The 20,915-nt window shown below is 38.0% G+C and overlaps 1 protein-coding gene across 7 annotated transcripts in view; it reads left to right on the forward strand.

Moving 5' to 3' along the window:
- The window catches only part of NAV3 (neuron navigator 3), a 902,555-nt gene extending 887,383 nt beyond the window's left edge, over positions 1-15,172 (forward strand). For all 7 annotated transcript variants that reach the window (XM_086398822.1, XM_086398818.1, XM_086398819.1 and 4 more), the window contains 5 exons: positions 30-101; positions 666-862; positions 2,018-2,136; positions 6,136-6,339; positions 12,548-15,172. In XM_086398822.1, the coding sequence (XP_086254948.1) occupies positions 30-101; positions 666-862; positions 2,018-2,136; positions 6,136-6,339; positions 12,548-12,667 (712 nt within the window). In that variant the 3' untranslated portion in view covers positions 12,668-15,172. The remainder of the gene's footprint in view (positions 1-29; positions 102-665; positions 863-2,017; positions 2,137-6,135; positions 6,340-12,547) is intronic.
- Positions 15,173-20,915: the final 5,743 nt, after the last annotated feature.

The following is a 20,915-nucleotide window of genomic DNA, read 5'->3' on the forward strand; positions in this document are numbered from 1 at the left end:
TATACATTTTCTTTTCTTTTTGTCTCCAGTCCATATATTATTGGAACAATGAATCAGGGAGTTTCTTCATCACCAAATCTAGAGCTACATCACAATTTCAGGTAAAAATAAGTTGGAATTGTTTGTATTGTCTCTTTTCTGTTTGCTTTTGGTGGTTGTTTTTTTCCATTTGTACACTGACGAATCGGTAACCTGGGGTGTGGAAATAATTCTCACTTCTTCTGACACTCTTTCTCAAGCAGACATTTTGTGATCCCTGACCTATAATCAGAAGTGTTTCTTTAAAAAAGAAGAAAAAAGAAATGTTTTTCCTGCTCACTATGTTACAGCTAAAGTAGAATACTTTTCTTCTAAATGTGAGAAATGTGAAGAGAGTTCCTATTTCAGGATTTGTGATTCTCCTACAGAAGAGTGCTCAGCGTGCACACTCCCACTCACTGCTGTGACGCACATGAGCTTCTCTTTAGCTCAGAAAGAAAAGTTACATACAGTTTAGCTCTAATGTTAATAGACTGTCTCATCTCTTTGATCATTAACATATGGCCTCCAACTGAAATAGGAACATTATTACTTTATATTGGAGAGAGAACCACTGTGGACTTTAAGTTTAATTTATATAAGGATTTCTGGGTTTTGGTTTTGATTGGTTTTTTTTCTTTTTATAGGTGGGTACTATGTGCAAACCACACAGAGCCAGTGAAAGGCTTTTTAGGCAGATACCTTCGAAGGAAACTGATAGAGATGGAAATTGAAAGGAACATTCGCAATAATGACCTAGTCAAAATTATAGATTGGATTCCTAAGACGTGGCATCATCTCAACAGTTTTTTAGAAACACACAGTTCTTCTGATGTTACAATTGGTGAGCTCCAAAATTGTAATATGCCATTTTCCAGGAACTAAGAGTACTTGGTTAAGATAGCCAGATTGGAAGTAGAAAATAACAACTGAAGCTAATGTTTTTGAAGCTTCCAAAAATTTAAGTTTTCATTTTTTTTTCCTCCTTCCGAAAGTTTGCCTTCAAGCTTTGTGTCTTTTCATCTGACTGTTACAGTTTACTAAGGCTTCCCAGGTGGCACTACTGGTAAAGAACCTGCCTATCCATGCAGGAGACATAAGAGATGTGGGTTCAATCCCTGGGATGGGAAGATCCCCTGGAGGAGGGCATAGCAACCCACTCCAGTATTCTTGCCTGGAAAATCCCATGGACAGAGGAGCCTGGAAGACTACAGTTCTTAGGGTTGCAAAGAGTCAGACATGACTGAGAAGACTTAGCACGCATACAAGCATGAAACTTTGCTAACATCAACTAATGTAGACAGCTATATTAGTTTAATATAGACAACTAAAAGTCAGGTAGCCATGTGAAATAAATCATATCTTTTTAGAGTATCATTTTTATGCTAAAACAAATTTTAGCATATATGAATTATAGTTGTGAGAGATTTTAAGATAATTTAGGCATTTTATATTTTCATGAAGATACAATTGTTTGAGTTATTTGTCTTGAGTTGGCATAAAGATGTTTACTTTTATATTCCTTCTTAAGTTGCACACAAAAAAAGTCCCCTTTTCCTTGCTGATCCTTGTGGATCAGAAAGATATACTCACTAAAGGCACAGTGTAGAAAGAATTAGGACAATTCTACAATTGGGATCAGAAGACCACTGCAGAGGCCCACTTCCAGCAAATAATGACATATTTTATATTTGACAATTCATTCCATCATAGTTTTGTCATTTGTAAAGTGGAGCAGATTGACTGGATTATGACCTTTAAGGTTTCTCCTAATACTAAAATGTTATGTATTAGACTAAGATTTTAGTGTAAAAATAAAGGAGGGTCCTGAAGATGGATCTTCAGTAAAACACTGATAATAATTAAGCTGACCAAGATTATAATTTTCTAAGAATCCTATAAGAAGCATATTAATACCCCCAGAACGGTGTCTAAATATGTCTTTAGATTGCTAAATACAGGGATTCTCATAAATGGTTTGTTATTTCTTTCTTCTCAGGCCCTCGACTTTTCCTGCCTTGTCCCATGGATGTAGAAGGTTCTAGAGTATGGTTCATGGATCTCTGGAACTATTCTTTGGTACCTTATATTCTGGAGGCAGTAAGAGAAGGTCTGCAGGTATAGTACTCAATTTTCTTAACTGTTTTAAAAAACGAAATAGAAAAAAAAAAATCATCCTTTAAAAGCAAAAAAACAAACAAAAAAAATAATTTCTCTGATTTGTGCAGAAAAATAAAGGTAGCTTGAAAGAACAAATAGTTTCTAATACATTTTTTTCTGAGAATAAATATGTAGGAGAAAGAATTCCAATAAGAACACACTGAAGGCCAAATTTATTGCCATTGGTATTTACGAACTGTTCTTATTAGATAGCTAGTTAATTGCACAGTTCTGCATCTTATAAAACAGGCATGTTGATATGGACCGTGGTCATTTGTTCTCTTCTTTTTTTTTTCTTATGTCACACAGCATGCGAGATCTTCCCTGACTAGGGGTGAAACCCATGCCACCTGCAGTGGGAGCACTGGATCTCTAGGAAATTCCCCATTTATTCTCTTCTTATATAATCAGTAGCAAGTAGTTTGTGCTTACATTAATAGATTCCCTGCTTTAGGATGTTTCATTGCTTGAAACCCTTTAACATCCCTTGCAAAATTCCTTTCTGTTTTTACAGGTGCTCTAAATCTAAGGCATTTCATTTTTCAAAACAGGTTGGTTTAGCAGCATCTCTGCTCCTCCCTCCTCTACCTTACATCAAGGCCCTGCAACCACCCCTTCTATTTACTCTTAACTAAGAAATCAAAATACATCCCTAATAAGAAAACCCCTTTTCAACAAAATATATCATCCCTTTTCTGTAAGTCTTGATTATTTTTCCTTGTGTGAATTTTTTTTTAAGATTCGCATTGTATAATCACCAAACTTGTGGCAGAAAAATCCAGTCATCTTTACAATAACTCAGCCAAGGTTTAGGCAGTTTTTGCTTTTCTCTGTTCTCAGTTTTAGGCATCTCTATTTCTGGTTATCACAAGTACTGCCAGAACTAAGATATACTTCATGCTTTTCACATTTTGTCATCTGCAGCTCTGTGTTAAGTCTTTATATCACTGTCTAAAAAAAATTGGTTGTCTATTTTCCTTCATTTCACTTCCTTTCACTTCCTTATGCTTTCCTCACCTTGTAGAAAGGCATGGCAGTGATTTAGAACTAACAGGATGGTGAACGTGATGAATATTATGAGGATGTTCAGAACGTACAGGGGTAATGATCCTAGAGAATGCTATCAACTGGTTCTACCTCAGATTTAAATAACTCAGTTTCATATTTTTAATGGTATGAGCCAAACCAGCCTGAGAAAATGTCTCCACCAAAGTTAAAGACTGTGCCAAAAGTTTTGATTTTCAAGTATAACTTAGTACATGTCAAGATTCATCTAAAACTATTATGCTATCTCAGAAGTAAGTTGGGTCTCTTGGTTTCAATTATTTGTTCCAAAAACATCATATATTTGTATGAAATTTTATTTAAAATATTCATGAGGTCATGATTTTTAAATTAATATTTAAATTAATTATGTGTTCCTCTAGATCTATTTCAGCATTAGTAAACTATTATCCAAATCTTTATATATTAAATTTTCCTTATTTCTTATTCATTTGCTAATACATCAGAAGAATTAGAAGGGTTTTGAAAACTCAAAAACAGTAATACCTTAAAAATCCTTAAATCTCGTTTTTTAGAAGTATGTAGCATTTTTAATGTTCAAGTCATTATTTATAAAGCACCATCCTAAGAATTTATCATTCTATAAAAATTCCCTTTAAATAAAGATTTGGAGAGATACTCCAAAAAATTTTTTTTGAGGAGAAATAAAAATATCTCAAGTTTTCTGCTGTGGTTCTAGATGTTTGTTAGTAGGTTAGAGTGAAAGTTGGATCAATCACAACATAGGGAATAGCTGAGGCTTGGGGGGAACGGAGGATGCAGGAGGCAGATACAGCACTTTGAGAAAAAAAGGAAAACCCTTTGGTGAGGAGAGAGTTATCACTACTGAAGGATATGCTGGACTGGAAGTCTGTTGGCAGATGATATTCTTGGGATGGTCCATATGTGACTTCTGGAGGAACAGGAAGAAGAGAAATCACACATGTCATGAACTATTTTCTTGGATATACTGGCAACAAAGAACCATGAACTGGAACAAAAGGTGGAAAAATAAAGCATGGTTGCAAAGATAAAATCTGAGTTGAGAGGAATAGAATAATTTCTCCCCAAATGAAGGCTGATGCTTTGGTGGGGGACCGTATGGCAAATACTCTTTGCCAGATGTTCTAGTTCGAAAAAACACTGTGATGCACTGGATTCTGATTTTTATCCTGATGATTCTGTCTTTCTTGAAATGTCAGCAGTCAGATCATCTCCTTCTGAATATTTAAATGTCTCTTCTTTCATTTCTTGTTCTATAACATCTACTTAACTCTGAAATACAGAATTGAGCCTATTTACCTTTTTATTGGTCACCCCCAATTTTGCTGTCCATGATGATTCTGGACATCATCAATTGATTCTGCTAGATTTTCATATTCTTTTTGTAATGTTTCCATTCCAAGATTTATATACTTTCCTTCAATTAGTTTAAGTTGTATAGCAATCTAAGTAGATTTTTAACTGAGAGACAATTTCTGCTCCAAAATAACAGAACTATTTTTAAAAAGCTGATTACTACTCCTACTGTTATCCCCTGCTGCTGCTAAGTCATTTCAGTCATGTCTGACTCTGTGCAACCTCATGGACTGCAGCCTACCAGGCTCCTCCGTCCATGGGATTTTCCAGGCAAGAGTACTGGAGTGGGGTGCCATTGCCTTCTCTGACTGTTATCCCCTAGATGTGTAGATATCAAGACCTGAACTTTTTTTTTCCTTAAGGCAAGCCTGCCACAACCCATGCAACTTCTCCAGGAGAAGCTCAAAAGACAGTTCCAAGCAGACTGTGGGCCTTTCCTGGACTCAGCATCCGCCATTTTGTTTTTGTCTCACTGAAGCACAGCAAACCACACGAAACGCTTCACACTGGTATTCGGTGCCTCCTGGGACCAAATGTACACCTAATAACCAGGGTTGCCCTCAGTAGAGTAGGAAAGTCCATCAAAGAACTAGTGTGCCTATGTTACTACCCTCTACTCTTAATTTTAACCTTTCTTTCTATGCCTTTGTGGTCTGTACTTTTTCTTTTTTTTTTCCCCCAAGCCCACCAACCTCTGTCTCCTTAGTGTGCTGTTTCTCGTTTGGTTTTGGCTTTGCTTCCAGTTTAAAATTTTTTTAACGTCACTTGTGTTCATCTGCTGTCTACTCCACTACCTGTATTTTAACCAGGCTTTATAATCTCTTTCTTATCAACTTTCTTCCTCCAGAGGAGTTCTGACAAAGTTTTCAGTGGTCTTACAAACAAATATCTCAAAGAAGTTTTAATAGGAAGCAATGAGATTACAGAGGAAATTAATCTGATGGAAATGGTTGTCAGGGAAAGAATGCTTATTGTCAAGGAAAATCTGAGTAGAATGAAGTAGAGAAAAGAAATCTCTTGTATTCATCATCTTTCCAAAGTACACTTTAGTAAATAAAGGTATTTAGTGTCTAGCATGAATCTTTTTATTTCTCTATTACTGGAACTTCCCTTTCTCAATGTTGAGCTTTCATTTAGTTTGTAAAATTACTAACAAAGATAAATGTGGGTAGTCATTTCTTTATGTATTTAAAATAAACATCCCTCATACTCTCCCCCAAATGCTGCCCATTTATTTTGTCTAGCCTTCAAATTTAAAGTGAACTATACAGATAGTTTAAAATCTGGGAAATAGCATATGGACACTTCATTCCCCTGAAAGTCCCACAGGGACTCAATGTGCAATTAGTAGCCACCTCTGTACTGAACAGAGATGTAGGGAATTCCCTGGTGGTCCAGTGGTTAAGACTCCAGGCTTTCACTGCTGAGGGCATGGGTTCAATCCCTGTTCTGGGAACTAAGATCCTACAAGCTGCATTGCCAAAAAAAAAAAAAAAAAACCCACACACACAAGGAATTTATTTTATATGTGCTAAATATGTGATCACTTTTTAGATGTATGGGAAACGAGCACCTTGGGAAGATCCCTCCAAGTGGGTGCTTGATACATACCCATGGAGCTCAGCATCTCTGCCTCAGGAAGGCCCAGCATTACTTCAGTTGCGACCAGAAGATGTTGGGTATGAGGGCTGTATATCCACGAAGGAAGCTACAACCTCAAAGCACATTCCACAAGCTGACACAGAGGGGGATCCCCTGGTAAGAAGCCGATGTTTGATTCTTCCTGTCTAATCCTGACTACAGTGTGCAGCCACTAGCATTTAGTCATTTGCATCAGAGACACTAATTCATTTTCCTGGGTAATATTTGAGATTGTCCTGATGTTGATACTCAGTTTTCAAATTTTTACCTTTGGCCTACATTCATTGGGTGAAACTCTTAAAAAAGACCAAACTTGTATACTTCAAAATAATCAAAAACACTTAAACCAGGCTGAGCTCTGAGGCCATAATTTTTCTTTTATTAAGCAGAAAATTATATAAATAAATAAACTTCAAACATTGCAGGACTCAATTCATTAGGTATGTAAGAAAAAGCTGAATTTTGTTCTAAAATGACAAAAAAAAAGAATATAATCTATACTTGAAAAACTAAAGACTATTTTACATGTATCAATTTTACATTTTACATGTAAAATTTTGTCTAACTAAATTTAGGATTAGTGCTCCATTGCCAACAGTAGAGAAGAATGAACTGACTTTGGAATTCAGTTCAGTTCAGTTCAGTCACTCAGTTGTGTCCAACTTTTTGTGACCCCATGAACCTCAGCACGCCAGGCTTCCCTGTCCCGTCACCAACTCCCGAACTCCACCCAAACCCATGTCCATTGAGTCAGTGATGCCATCCAACCATCTTATCCTCTGCCGTCCCCTTCTCCTCCTGTCCTCAATCTTTCCCAGCATCAGGGTCTTTTCCAATGAGTCAGCTCTTCGCATCAAGTGGCCAAAGTATTGGAGTTTCAGCTTCAACATCAGTCCTTCCAAGAACACCCAGGACTGATCTCCTTTAGGATGGACTGGTTGGATCTCCTTGCAGTCCAAGGGACTCTCAAGAGTCTTCTCCAACACCACAGTTCATAAGCACCAATTCTTTGGTGTTCAGCTTTCTTTATAGAGGGCTATTATTCCCTGCCTTGCTCAGATTGCATTCTTGGAAGTCATACTATAAGTCAATAAAACCCCGAAGCACGAATACTCTGGAAATACTAAGCACATGCTGTTCCTAGTAAAATAACTTTATTCTCATACGTATTTTTTTATTTTTAGAGATGACTTGCCATAAATTTGTCTCAAATGTAATGTGTTTTTTAGGTTACTATTCTGGCTAAAGAAATCACTGAATAACCAATACAGTAAGAAGACATGCTGAGATAAAGATCCTTATGTTACTTAAACATAAAAAGTGAAGTCGCTCAGTTGTGTCCAACTCTTTGCGACCCCATGGACTGTAGCCCACCAGGCTCCTCCATCCATGGAATGTTCTAGGCAAGAGTACTGGAGTGGGTTGCCATTTCCTTCTCCAGGGGATCTTCCTGACCTGGGGATCAAACCCCGGTCTTCCGCATTGCAGACAGATGCTTTACCATCTGAGCCACCAGGGAATCTAAAGAAATGATTAAATTATAGTCTGTAACCATACCTGTTGCTGCTGCTGCTGCTAAGTCGCTTCAGTCGTGTCCGACTCTGTGCGACTCCATAGACGGCAGCCCAACAGGCTCCGCCGTTCCTGGGATTCTCCAGGCAAGAACATTGGAGTGGGTTGCCATTTCCTTCTCCAATGCATGAAAGTGAAAAGTGAAAGTGAAGTCGCTCAGTCGTGTCTGACTCTTAGCAACCCCATGGACTACAGCCTACCAGCCTCCTCCATCCATGGGATTTTCCAGGCAAGAAAACTGGAGTGGAGTGCCATTGCCGTCTCCAACCATACATAAAGACATAAAATTATAAGTTGATATTTTGTGGAATATCCTTACACTAATAACCACAACACATGTACATCTCATCATTTCAGTTGACCATTTTGAACATCTTGGAATTTACATATGAACCATCTGATAAAGTTTCATGACTTTTTTCCTGATAAAATGCATGCACACAGAAGATTTTCCATACTATGTCAAAAAGTTCCATAAAGTCATAAGAAATATACATTGATCTACTTAGAGGCCAGGGATCTCTTATTTAGAACATTTGATCTAAACTATAAACTTCTTGGGGCTTCCCTTGTAGCTCAGCTGGTAAAGAATCCCCCTGCAATGCAGGAAACCCCACTTCAATTCCTGGATCTGGAAGATCCACTCGAGAACAGATATTCTACCCACTCCAGTATTCTTGGCTTCCCTGGTGGTTCAGCTGGTAAAGAATCTGCCTGTAATGCGGGAGACCTGGGTTCTATCCCTGGGTTGGGAAGATTCCTGGGAGAAGGGAAAGGCTACCCACTCCAGTATTCTGGCCTGGAGAATTCCATGGACTAGGGCTTGGAAAGAGTTGGGGCTTGCAACTCTTGGGCTTGCAAAGAGTTGGACATGACTAAATGACTTTCAGTTTCATAAACTTCCTGAGGACCTGAACTTATATTTTTATAACAAGTGTCTGGCCCTTTAGCTCATACATAGCTAAATAACTAAACAAGAGTGATGGTGAAATTGTTTTGAATTCCACAAATCTGTGACTATACACTAAGTAATTCCTGATCAGTTCAATTCAGTTCAGTCACTCAGTCATGTCCAACTCTTTGCGACCCCAAGTACTGCAGCACCCCAGGCCTCCCTGTCCATCACCAACTCCCAGAATTTACTCAAACTCATGTCCATTGAGTCAGTGATGCCATCCAACCATCTCATCCTGTCATCCCCTTTTCTTCCCACCTACAATCTTTCCTAGCATCAGGGTCTTTTCAAATGAGTCAGTTCTTTGCATCAGGTGACTAAAGTATTGGAGTTTCAGCTTCAGCATCAGTCCTTCCAATGAATATTCAGAACTGATTTCCATTAGGATGGACTGGTTGTATCTCTTTGCAGTCCAAGGGGCTTTATAAGATTCTTCTCCAACACCACAGTTCAAAAGCATCAATTCTTTGGCTCTCAGCTTTCTTTATAGTCCAACTCTCACATCCATATGTAATAGACAAAAAATAAGCCTTACAGTACAAATATGGGTTATTTCTTCTGAATTTTTTATAATTTCCAGTTCTCCCTTTGCAGTTTCTCATACAGTTCCTGATACAGGTAAGGTGTTTATAAGGTTTGTTTTCAGGGTTACACTATAGAGTATGGGACGTTTAGGGGATGTCCTAAATTTTCCCAGTTCACACAGTCCTGGTGAGCTAAACCCATTAATCACTCTTTTCCCTGACTATAGATGTTCTTATCTTCTACTTTAGAAAAGGGATCAGAATCTCTACATTCTGAATGAGAACTTGAGTTAAAAAAAAAATCTCTGATTCCTAACCCTCTGCTTCACTCAACATCTTAAAGAACAAGGGGTTATGATGTTTGACATATTAGATGAGAAAACCTTCTCATCTAGATATCTGTGAATCAGGCACATTCTGATTGGCAAGTATCTCTCTGCATTTATTGCTCTATATTTTTATAATGACTGACATAAGGTAACAACATATTTGTAGTCCAATCTAAATCAGAAGTACTCAGAGAACACCTCAGTGTCAGTAATATATTTTTGACTCTGAACAAGGATGTAAGTTTTTGGCACATCTCACAGTATTGAAAATATAATGTGTATTCATCATCAATAGACTCGTTAATTCAGTACATATTAGTAAATAATAAGTATGTACTCCAGGCTAAATCCTGGTGATCATAAAATCAGTATCGTTTCTGACATTAAGAAGCTCATAATCCAGCCATGGAGAAAGATGTCTACATATATAAATTACAGTGCGATAATGATAGAAGCACGTTCTAGGTAAAGTTTCGAGTCTGTTGAGAAAGTGGTTAGGATAAAGCTCCTCAGAGGACGATATTCTTGAGCTAGGTCTGGAAGGATGAATAAAATTTCATAATGAGGTTGGATAGAGACGATCCAAAATGTAAAAAACAGCAAGTGAAACATGATGAAACAGTACAATAAAAATAATGAGTTTAGGGAGCTGTATACAAATCTGTGGAATTAGAATAAAAGGGACAGAAAGAATTAAAGCTACAGAAGTCTACAATTGATAAGTGATGTGAAGCCTTGTTTATCTTGAAGTTAAATTTTTACCACACAATGGGGAGCCACCAAAGATTTTTGAGCAAGGGACTTACTAGATTTGCAGTTTATAAAAATCACCTTGGTAATAGAATAGAGGGCAGGTTAAAGGAAAGAGGATAGAGGCTGGAGGACGGGCAGATGTGTCAATACCAGGGATGATAAGGACCTGACCAGGGTGTTACAAATGATAGGCACTGTGTTTATGCCTATGGGTCTGGGAAAGAAGCAGGGGAAAAGAGTGCAAGGAAATACTTGTGTAGATAATAATGATCCACCCTGATTATACCCAGTCATATTACTGATTGATGTGAAACTTACCTACCTCCTTTGACTCGAATGTACAAAGCAACCCTCTGAGAAGGCACGGTAAATCCTTTATATGTATTTACCAAGAATCTGAGACTTGGAACTTATTTTAATGGAACATATTTACTATATGGCACCATTTTCAAAACATAAGACTTTAATAATACTATTATTATACCGTAAAACTTTTATAACAGTCAGCTTTCAAGTGATTTCAAATATTTGAGATCAAGGCATAACCTTGAAAGCATTTTTGAGATCAAGGCATAACCTTGAAAGCATTTCTATTCTTGAAAGGTGCTCAAAACACAGTGTTTTTGTTTTTGTTTTTTACAAATTATCTTCACCCAGATGCTTGAACATACAGCCAGCTACTTAGAGAGAGTAACAAAAGAAAGGACAAAGGAATATGAATGTGCATGAAGGTGGGAGTGTATGTGTGTGTTCAAAAGAGAGACAGAGAAGGGGGGAGAGAAAGAAACACTATGTTGATGGAGACATTTAGCTTTTTGACTCACTGAGTTTTAAGAGGTTATCATCAGCTACTTTTATATGTTTATGTAGCTTGTTTAATAAATTCAGGGGATTAGACAGAAACTTACGTTGAAAAATATTGTCCTAAAGAATATTAAAATGACTTTAAAATATGCTATAACTATAGCTTCTTTGTCAGGAAGGCATTCTTGATGGAACTGGTAATTACCAGTGTGTCACTTTATTTCACAAACATTTTTTTAATTGAACACACATTTTACACTGAATGTATCAGCAAGCAGAGCTTAACATATGACTAAGGAATCCTTTTTGATTTAGCCTTTCTATTGGATCAGTTTCCCTAAATTTTAAGTTGGGGGAAAAAAAGAACATCTTTGATTACATAATAAATAGTAAAGTTAGCATGCATTAAACAATACAAAGATTATTACCATTAACAGAAACTCTTGATAAGAAAACAAGTCCATACCCTCCCGAAGATGTGCCAATTTTTCTGTGCTTTCTAAAACTGTCAAATCATTTATTCACGATTTGCTTTTGAACAAGATTTCTTTATCCATCTCTACCACTGAATCTGCAGATCTCTCAAAATCCAAGCAAAGTGGCCTCCTTTTATTTTCTAATACCCGGAAACACTAGCTGCCTTTCTCCCCAGCTGCTTTCCTGCCCATGTCCCTTTTATGAGAACAAACGTTGCCATTGTCCTAAAAGGCTGGGAAACTTGAGGCAGCTGCTCTTGTTCCAGAAGGTGGTTTTTCTTTTCAGTGAGATATCCGTCATATTTTAGCCAGGTGTTCAACAGCCACAGAAGCTTGACGGTGATTCTTCCCTTTGCCCTCTTCAAATGCTCATGGTCGGCTTCATTCGGTTGCCTCCCCTCGAGGTCAACGCTTAAGCAGCAGATGGGGGGCTTGTATGAAGCAGCTGGTTCCATTCTACTCCAGCCCCGCCTTCTCTCCAGGGACCCTGAGCGGAAGCCTGTGTGCCCGTCGGCGTGTAGGAACGTTCAGGACTTTCAGTTGCCATTCAGCGCTTTCTGCTTCTCACAGCCAAAACGCTGGGCAGCTTGGCGTCCTCTGCAGCCACGAGCCCAGATGTCCGGCTGTGATACAGTTTCCTTTCCGCGCTCCCTGCTGGCGCTGTATTCATTTACAATCGCGAATAAAAGACTTATCCAGAGGCCCTATTTTGTCCTTATGGTTTGCCGTTGTAGTCATGTGTGGGAGAAGCAGTCTGGGAGCCGGGGCAACCAGTCAAAGTCTAAAATTGTTTTCCGTTTCCCTTGGAGGGGATGAGATGGGTGCCTCGTGTGGCTCGGGGCCGTGTATTTTCTGGGCCTGGCTTTTTCCATGCATCATCGCCTCCATCGATGTCTCTTTTTCTTTCTTCAGATGAATATGCTAATGAAACTCCAAGAAGCAGCCAATTACTCGGGCACACAAAGCTGCGACAGTGATAGCACCAGCCATCATGAAGACATTTTGGATTCGTCTCTTGAATCTACCCTCTAGAGGGTGAAAAAAAGTTAGGGGAAGAAGACTATGCTTAAAAAAAAAAAATGTTTGATAAGTAAGGTATTTTCATTAAACCACTGCCAGTATGAAAGCATCCTGTCAGGGCCCTGACCCAGAGTTGTGGTCTCTAAGGAGACAGCAGAACTAAGTCTGAACCGCCAAGATACTCAGTTGACACAGAAGCATAACTTGCTTTTCTTTCTAGGCATTTTTTTTTTTAATCTCTGTGGAGTGATGTAAGGCTCCAATACTCAACTGGAAAGGACCCTAACGACAGGGCACCTGAAGATTGCGTGTGGGATAGCCAAACTGGACTTTCTGTTTTTTCTCTTTAAAAGTTTACAGTGCAGACCTTTTCTTTCTTTTCTTTGTTCTTTTTCTGTTATTGTCGTTCCTTCTCTTGGTTTCCTCTGAGGGGTTCTCCCCGAGCAGGGGCCACTCTCCTGACCCGTCCAGCCTCCTTTGTGCCACATGGTGCTGGTCGCGGAGCCCCAGTAGTGTTTGCGTTGTGTGCTCACCCCATTCCAAAACGAAGAGGCCAGGCCTCTACAAGCACAAACGGAATTGTGCGACCCCAGGGAAACACTGCTGTGGCCAGCTGGAGGAGTGCCAGCATCATTCTCTACCGCCGTGAGCAGGGGATGTTGCTTCACCCACGCTTTAGTGTCTGAGTCACAGGTTTGATAAGGTTGTTTTTCCCACTGTGGTCTTTTTAAACCACCTGCCCATTCCCTTAAAAAAAAAAAAGTTTTATACCAATTATTAGTCAACACTGACAACAGGCTTTTTTAGGGCTTTATTTGTTTGAGCCTTGTCAGTGAAAAGAAGGAACATTTCTTATGGTGCTGTCTCACTGCCTTAAACCGATTTCTACAACAGTTTAACAGTTGGTTTAAATCCTGAACCATTGGTAATTTCCACCATCTTCACTTATAACACCAGTTAACACAGTAGCCTCATCTCTATTTTTGTGTTTGTTTTTGAAGAAATGGATAGGAGAAAGATCAGTATTTTTACCTTGAGAATAGATTGCTTTGCCTATCCTCCAAAAGACTCAAGTAACCCAGAAACCCTCTTTGACTGTCATTTAAAAGCTAAGCCATGTGGCTATCTTCCATCCAGTTCTAGGGGAAAGAGTTTCAGAAGGCGGGAGAGGGTGAATTTTTATCCAGCAGAGCTGGAAGCACTACATGCAGCATGAGCACAACTATTCGGCTTTTCTCTCCTATTTTTTTTTTTTTAATTATTATGAGTTTTGAGCATGTTGTTTTGATGGGTATTATTGTACATGAGAAATTCAGCATTCGAGAACACTGAAGCAGTGAAGTCACTGTGGATGAGAAGGCATTTATACTGTAAAAGAAGGTTAGATTTGCACAGTCTACTGGGTAGGTATTGTAAATAATCATTTAAAAAACTTGCACAACTCAAAACAAACACACACACAAATTGTATTTTATCCTGTGGGTGTTAAGAGATGTTTCACTTGCTGAGATTTCCTGTACGTTGCAAACAAATACAGAATGCAGACCCTCAATGCTGTTGTTACCTGGTGTGTTTGTCCTGTATTTACAGTCGTGATGACCATGCAGGAGCTATCAGTGCTAGAGTGAGCATGCTTCAAAACTGTCCATGAAGCCAATACATTTTTGGAAAAGTAAAAATGTCTGAAAGTGCATCTGTCATGGCAGGCTTTCAAGAGAGTATATGAGAGCTGACGGGAGTGACTGGAGAAGTTCCCACCACGCACAGAGGACAGGTTTGAAATTCATCACCCCAAGGGCTAGGCCACGGTGTAGACTTGGTCCATGCGTGTGAAAATTTGCTACTTCAGGACGTCCAATTGGTGCTACCCTCTGTGACGGCCCACGGGTCAGCTGCTGTAGAACAACCACCACACGAGACACCGGCGCAGCTGCCAGAGTCGCTCAGTCTGCAGGCCCTCCACGGTGCTATCGCCCTAAGGGAAGTCGGGACTGGATGTGCGCACATAGGAAGGGCACCCTGACTGTGAAGCCTCAAACGTGGATCACGTCTGCAGTGAAACGTCGACGTACGTAGCTGGATGAGTGACTGGTGGCCCTTGTACAATATGTGATCTAAGAAAATTGCTAATCTTTCCCTGCCGTTTTGAGAACCACAGTCCAAACATGATCATTAAACAGAAATTCCTGCAATACATCCCAGTAGGTCCGCCTAGTTCACAACTTAAACTAGTTTGTGAAACATTTGTCTGTATACATTTTATATTTTGTACATTTTTGATGTAACATACCGTGTAAATAGAAACAGTGAAATAAATCATCTGAAAAGTTTTGTAGTCTTTGTAAAGCCCCGACAGCAACTACTTGGTGTCAGTGGACTTAACTGGGTGATGTATTTTCTATTGGTTGGTTGTTCCTCTAGCTTGTAAACCAGCTTGCATATATTTTTTTGCAAATGTGCACCCTGTATCTGTCTAAATTATTACTTTGACATTAAAGTGGAATTATTTATTGACAACAAGGTGTGGTGTCTATATGTGGAGAGAATTGAATAATTATGCACCAAAAGTATCAAACTTTAAAATGTTGCTTGCACTATTAATAAGCCATGAGTAGGATGTATGTGATTTTTTAATTTTATATTCCTCATAGAAAGAACCTCATAGCTTTTAAATGAGTAAATATATTGAAGGCACTAGGTATATCTTTTTAAATGAAAGTTATTTATTCAGTGAATATTTTTAGAAAACTCATTATTAGTCTACCTAAGTGATTATAAAATAAGCATTAATATAAAATAAAATATTAATATTCACTTAATTATATCAACTTATTAAATGTTTCTTTGTTTTTATTCCATTAACTTTTTTTGACCTTTTAGCTCTAAAGATGCTTTTAACGTAGAAGAATTCTTCTGGTGATGGTTTATTTTTAAGAGATTATAAAAAGAAAAGGAACCCTCTTTAAAATGAGAAATTTTTTTCAAAGCACCTTGGTCTTTCATACCAGTAATTGGAATGCTTACTTGGGTACTCTAAGTAGGGTTTTAATTCTAAAAGCAGGAAAATTAGGACACTTGTTGAGAAAAATATATATATATATATTAGTTAAAATGAGTTGAAGAACAGTAATAGATAAAAATGGATAAATGTTTCCTTTATTCACACCTTCAGAGATTTGGAAATTTCCACAATTCATCTTATCCAGGTAAACACTGACTTGATATAAAACTTGAACATTATTCTCACACCTTTGGTATCAGGCTGTGTAAGTGTGGGTCCCAACAGTATCATTCTCTGTGTAACCTTGGCCAATTACTCACACTCTTTATGCCTAGTTTCCTCACCTATCAACTGGATGACTGGAATAATATCCAGCTCTTACAATTACTGTGTTTTCAAAGATCAACAGTATTTTTTTTTTAAGACTGCATCTTCTAAAACTCAGTGTTCTCATTTATAACATGAGGTAATAGTACCTATCTCATAGGGCTATTGGGAGTATTGAATTTAGATCTGTAAAGTACTTCAAATGATGCCTGGCACTCAGGAAATGGAATAAATGCCAGCTACTATATTAGCACAGCCATTATAACACATTAATAACATCAGTAGTGTAACAAATACTCTCATTATTGAATTTGTAAATGTATTCATGTTAATATTAAAGTCTTATGAAAAGTATGTCTTTTATCCAGTTTGCCAATCTGTAAAATGGGATAGTTTTAGTTCCTACTCATAAGATTGCTTTAAAGATGGAATATTTTATTTATTTATTTCAGTTTCAGTTCAGGCGCTCAGTCGTGTCCAACTCTCTGCAACCCCATGAACTGCAGCACACCAGGCCTCCCTGTCCATCACCAACTCCCAGACTCCACCCAAACCCATGTCCATTGAGTTGGTGATGCCATTCAACCATCTTATCCTCTGTTGTCCCCTTCTCCTCCTGCCCTCAATCTTTCCCAGCATCAGGTTCTTTTCAAATGAGTCAGCTCTTCGCATGAGGTGGCCAAAGTATTGGAGTTTCAGCTTCAACATCAGTCCTTCCAATGAACACCCAGAACTGATCTCCTTTAGGATGGACTGGTTGGATCTCCTTGCAGTCCAAGGGACTCTCAAGAGTCTTCTCCAACACCACAGTTCAAAAGCATCAATTCTTCTGCGCTTAGCTTTCTGTATAGTCCAACTCTCACATCCATACATGACCACTGGAAAAACCATAGCTTTGACTAGATAGACGTTTGTTGGCAAAGTAATGTCTCTGCTTTTTAATATGCTGTCTAGGTTGGTCATAACTTTCCTTCCAAGGAGTAAGCATCTTTTAATTTCATGGCTGCAGTCACCATCTGCAGTCACTTTAGAGCCCCCCTCAAAAAAAGTCTGTCACTGTTTCCACTGTTTTTCCATCTATTTGCCATGAAGTGTTGGGACCAGATGCCATGATCTTTGTTTTCCTAATGTTGAGCTTTAAGCCCATGTTTTCACTCTCCTCTTTCACTTTCATCAAGAGGCTCTTTGGTTCTGTCATAAGGGTGGTGTCGTCTGCATATCTGAGGTTATGGATATTTCTCCTGGCAGTCTTGATTCCAGCTTGTGCTTCCTCCAGCCCAGCATTTCTCATGATGTACTACTCTGCATATAGGGTAAATAAGCAGGGTGACAATATACAGCCTTGACGTACTCCTTTTCTGATTTGGAACCAGTCTGTTGTTCCATGTCCAGTTCTAACTGTTGCTTCCTGACCTGATTATTTCCTATTTTTCATTTTAATTTTAATTTGTTAAGTATAATTTATTTTCAATGTTGTGTTAGTTTCATGTGTACAGCAAAGTGAGTCTGTTATATATATACATATATTGATCTTTTTTTTTCAGATTATTTACCATATAGATTGTTACAGAATATTGAGCAGAGCTCCCTGTGTAATACAAGTAGGTCCTTGTTGGTTATCTGTTTTATATATAGTAATGTATGCATGCTAAGCCCAGCTACCTAGTAGTGTATGTATGCTAAGGCCAACTACCTAATTTCCTCCTCCCAACATTTCCTTTTTAATAACTATAAGGTTGTTTTTGAAATCTGTGAGTCTGTTTCTGTTTTATAAATACGTTCATTTATATCTTTTAAAAATTAGATTCCACGTATGAATGATGTCATATGATATCTGTCTTTATCTGACTGACCTACTTCACTTAGTATAATAATCTTTAGGTCTATTCATGTTGCTGCAAATGGCATTATTTCATTCTTTTTAAATGGCTGAATAATAATTCCATTGTATATATGTACCACGTCTTCTTTATCCATTCCTCTTTCAATGGATATTTAGTTTCCTTCCACGTCTTGATGGCTGTAAATAGTGCAGCAATGAACATTGGGGTGCATGTCTTTTCAGTGTATGATTTTATCCAGATATATGCCCAGGAATGGGATTTCTGGATCATATGATAGCAGTATGTTTATTTAATAGTTTCTTAAGGAATCTCCTTCCCTTATAAGGATCTGCCTGCAATGCAGGAAACCCGGGTTCGATTCCTGAGTTGGGAAGATCCCCTGGAGAAATGGCAACCCACTCCAGTATCCTTGCCTGGAAAATATCATGGACAGAGGAGCCTGGTGGGCTGCAGTCCGTGGGGTTGCCAAGAGTTGGACACGACTGAGCAGCTAACACACTTACACTGTTCTTCATAGTGATTGTACCAATTTATGTTCCCACCAATAGTGTAGGCGAGTTTCTCCACACCTTCGCCAGCATTTGTTGTGTGTAGACTTTTAGAAATATTTTATTTACTTATTTGGCTGTGCCAAGTCTTAGTTGCAGCACACGGAATCTTTAGTTACGCTCTGGGGCCTCTTCTACTTGTGTGTAGACTTTTGGATGATAGCCATTCTGACTGCTGTGAGATGATATCTCATTGTACTTTTGTTACACTTTTCTCTGATAATTAGTGAATTTGTGCATGCTTTCAAGTGCATTTTGGGAAGATGGAATATTTTAAAATCATGAAGAACTTAGAAAAGTTTGTCACACCTTAAGTGCTATATATTGGCTATTATTATTAATATTGTTCAATAAATATTTATTACATGCCTAATATGTGCCAGGCAACTTTCTTAGGCATCATTGAGACTCAGGCCACAAACCTAAGGAACTAGTTAGAACTGTTGGGTTTCTGCTTCTTATTTTCATGGGTACCTAAGTTCTCTAAGAGAATGATCAATGAGAAGCCCAATTAATACTATCCAAAGGAGATTCCGACACTGATAGAGTCAACAGTACCAGTGGGTTATGTTTTAAGTTTGGAGAAATTCACATACCTTTATTTCAGACTTTTGGACGTTCATGTTAAAAGAAAAAACACTTTTATAAGAAATAAATCTATGTCCAAATCTGTGTCTTTGATCAGTTAAGATGTTTAAAAAGTTTCAATTGTGTTTTGCTTTGGGGGTAGGACAAATGAATAACTAAAATACTGCATTCAGATCAGATCAGTCATTCAGTCGTGTCCGACTATTTACAACCTCATGGACTGCAGCACGCCGCACTTCCCTGTCCATCACCAACTCCCAGACCTTGCTCAAACTCATGTCCACTCAATATTACATTACTGAATTAATATTACTTTTTAGTTCAGAGGAGATGATCTGGATACATAATCATTGTAATCTCTCTTCTGCACATCAAGTATACATTATCTGTTAGTTACCCAGGAGTTCTGCTAGAAAACATATTTATAAATTTAAACATAGCACACTCTGAAGTAGAATCTTATTAAAGGAAAATAAAAAGTTCTCAAGTTCCTTTCTATAAAATTGTAAAGACATTCATGAACCTTTTATTTATCACTGGAATTTTTAAAGTTTGTCAGTGTTCTATTATAGCATGATAGAGTTGAAGTTGGTGTACAACTGAGTAATTTTGTAGTGATTACATGTTGAGATGAAAATATTTTCAGTATATTGGATTATATTAACTGTAGTATTAAAATTCACCTGATCATTTTTCTTTTTTTAATGTGGCTACTACAAATTGTACAATTAAATATACTGCTTGTATTTGTGACTCACTTGATATTTCTATTCCTATTGACTAACACTACTATAGAAAGATTGATCTGTATGAAATTTGATCACCCACCTCCCTCATCTCTTCTGCATTTTGTTTTTAGGAATAAGGTTCAAATATCAAATGACAATTCTTTGCTCAACCTGGATTTCGCTTATCCCTTGATTTCCTTTTTTACCTTGTTCACTACCCCTATTTTGATTCTGCTCTCTACATTACCCTAGTTTTAGAACCAAGAAGTAATTGTTGAAACATTAACAACAACTTTCCAGACAATTTAGCTATGAGCATGTGTCAACACTTTAGTATAATCTTGGAAAAAAAAAAAACAACAACCCTCTGGTAGGCCAATTTAAAGGTTGCTCTTCTAGTAGACAGACACTTATTAAAAATGTAGGTTAGATTACAAAATACTTAAAGATTCCCAGCTTAACTGTCAGGTGGATGGGTAAGTGGAGGGTTTCCCAAATCAAATATTAATCCCATAACTAATTAAGCAAATACTGAACACTACTAAACGTTTATCACCATTCTAATTTATTCAAAGAAGATTTTGGAGTTCATCAAGCAATAATATTTTGTCTGAGACCAGGTTTAGAAGAGCATTTCTTTTGCTGTAATTTACTTCCTCTTAGCCCAGTGCTGTGTGCTCAGTTGTGTCCGACTCTTTGCGATCCCACAGACCATAGCCCACCAGGCTCCCCTGTCCATGGAATTCTACAGGCAAGAATACTGGAGTGGGTCCTCTTACCCCAAGGGCCTTATATATTCTCAAATGCCTTAGACAGCCTTTTGGATCCCTCAGACAAGGTCAGACAAGACTCTGAATTATTTACTTTTATATATAAAATCAAATTATGTACACATACACACACACACATATATATATACCTCTGGAGGAGGAAATGGCAACCCACTCCAGTATTCTTGCCTGGAAAATTAAATTCCATGGACAGAGGAGCCTGGCAGGCTACAGTCCATGGGCTTGCAAAGAGTCAGACATGACTGAGCACACATATCATATATACATATACACTGTGATCTCACTTATGTTCAGTTTTAGGGCCTAGAATATAGTGCATGCTCAATAAATATTTACTAAATAAAAATATTTCTGAACATGGAGACAGCAGCTGAACGTAAGCTTATGCTAAATAAAAATATTTAATTTGAGAAGAGCCACTTTCACAGGTGGA

This window comes from Bos grunniens, chromosome 5 (assembly GCF_055505025.1).
Source record: "Bos grunniens cultivar Pamir isolate PY7600 chromosome 5, Bosgru_T2T1.0, whole genome shotgun sequence".
Lineage (NCBI taxonomy): Eukaryota > Metazoa > Chordata > Mammalia > Artiodactyla > Bovidae > Bos > Bos grunniens.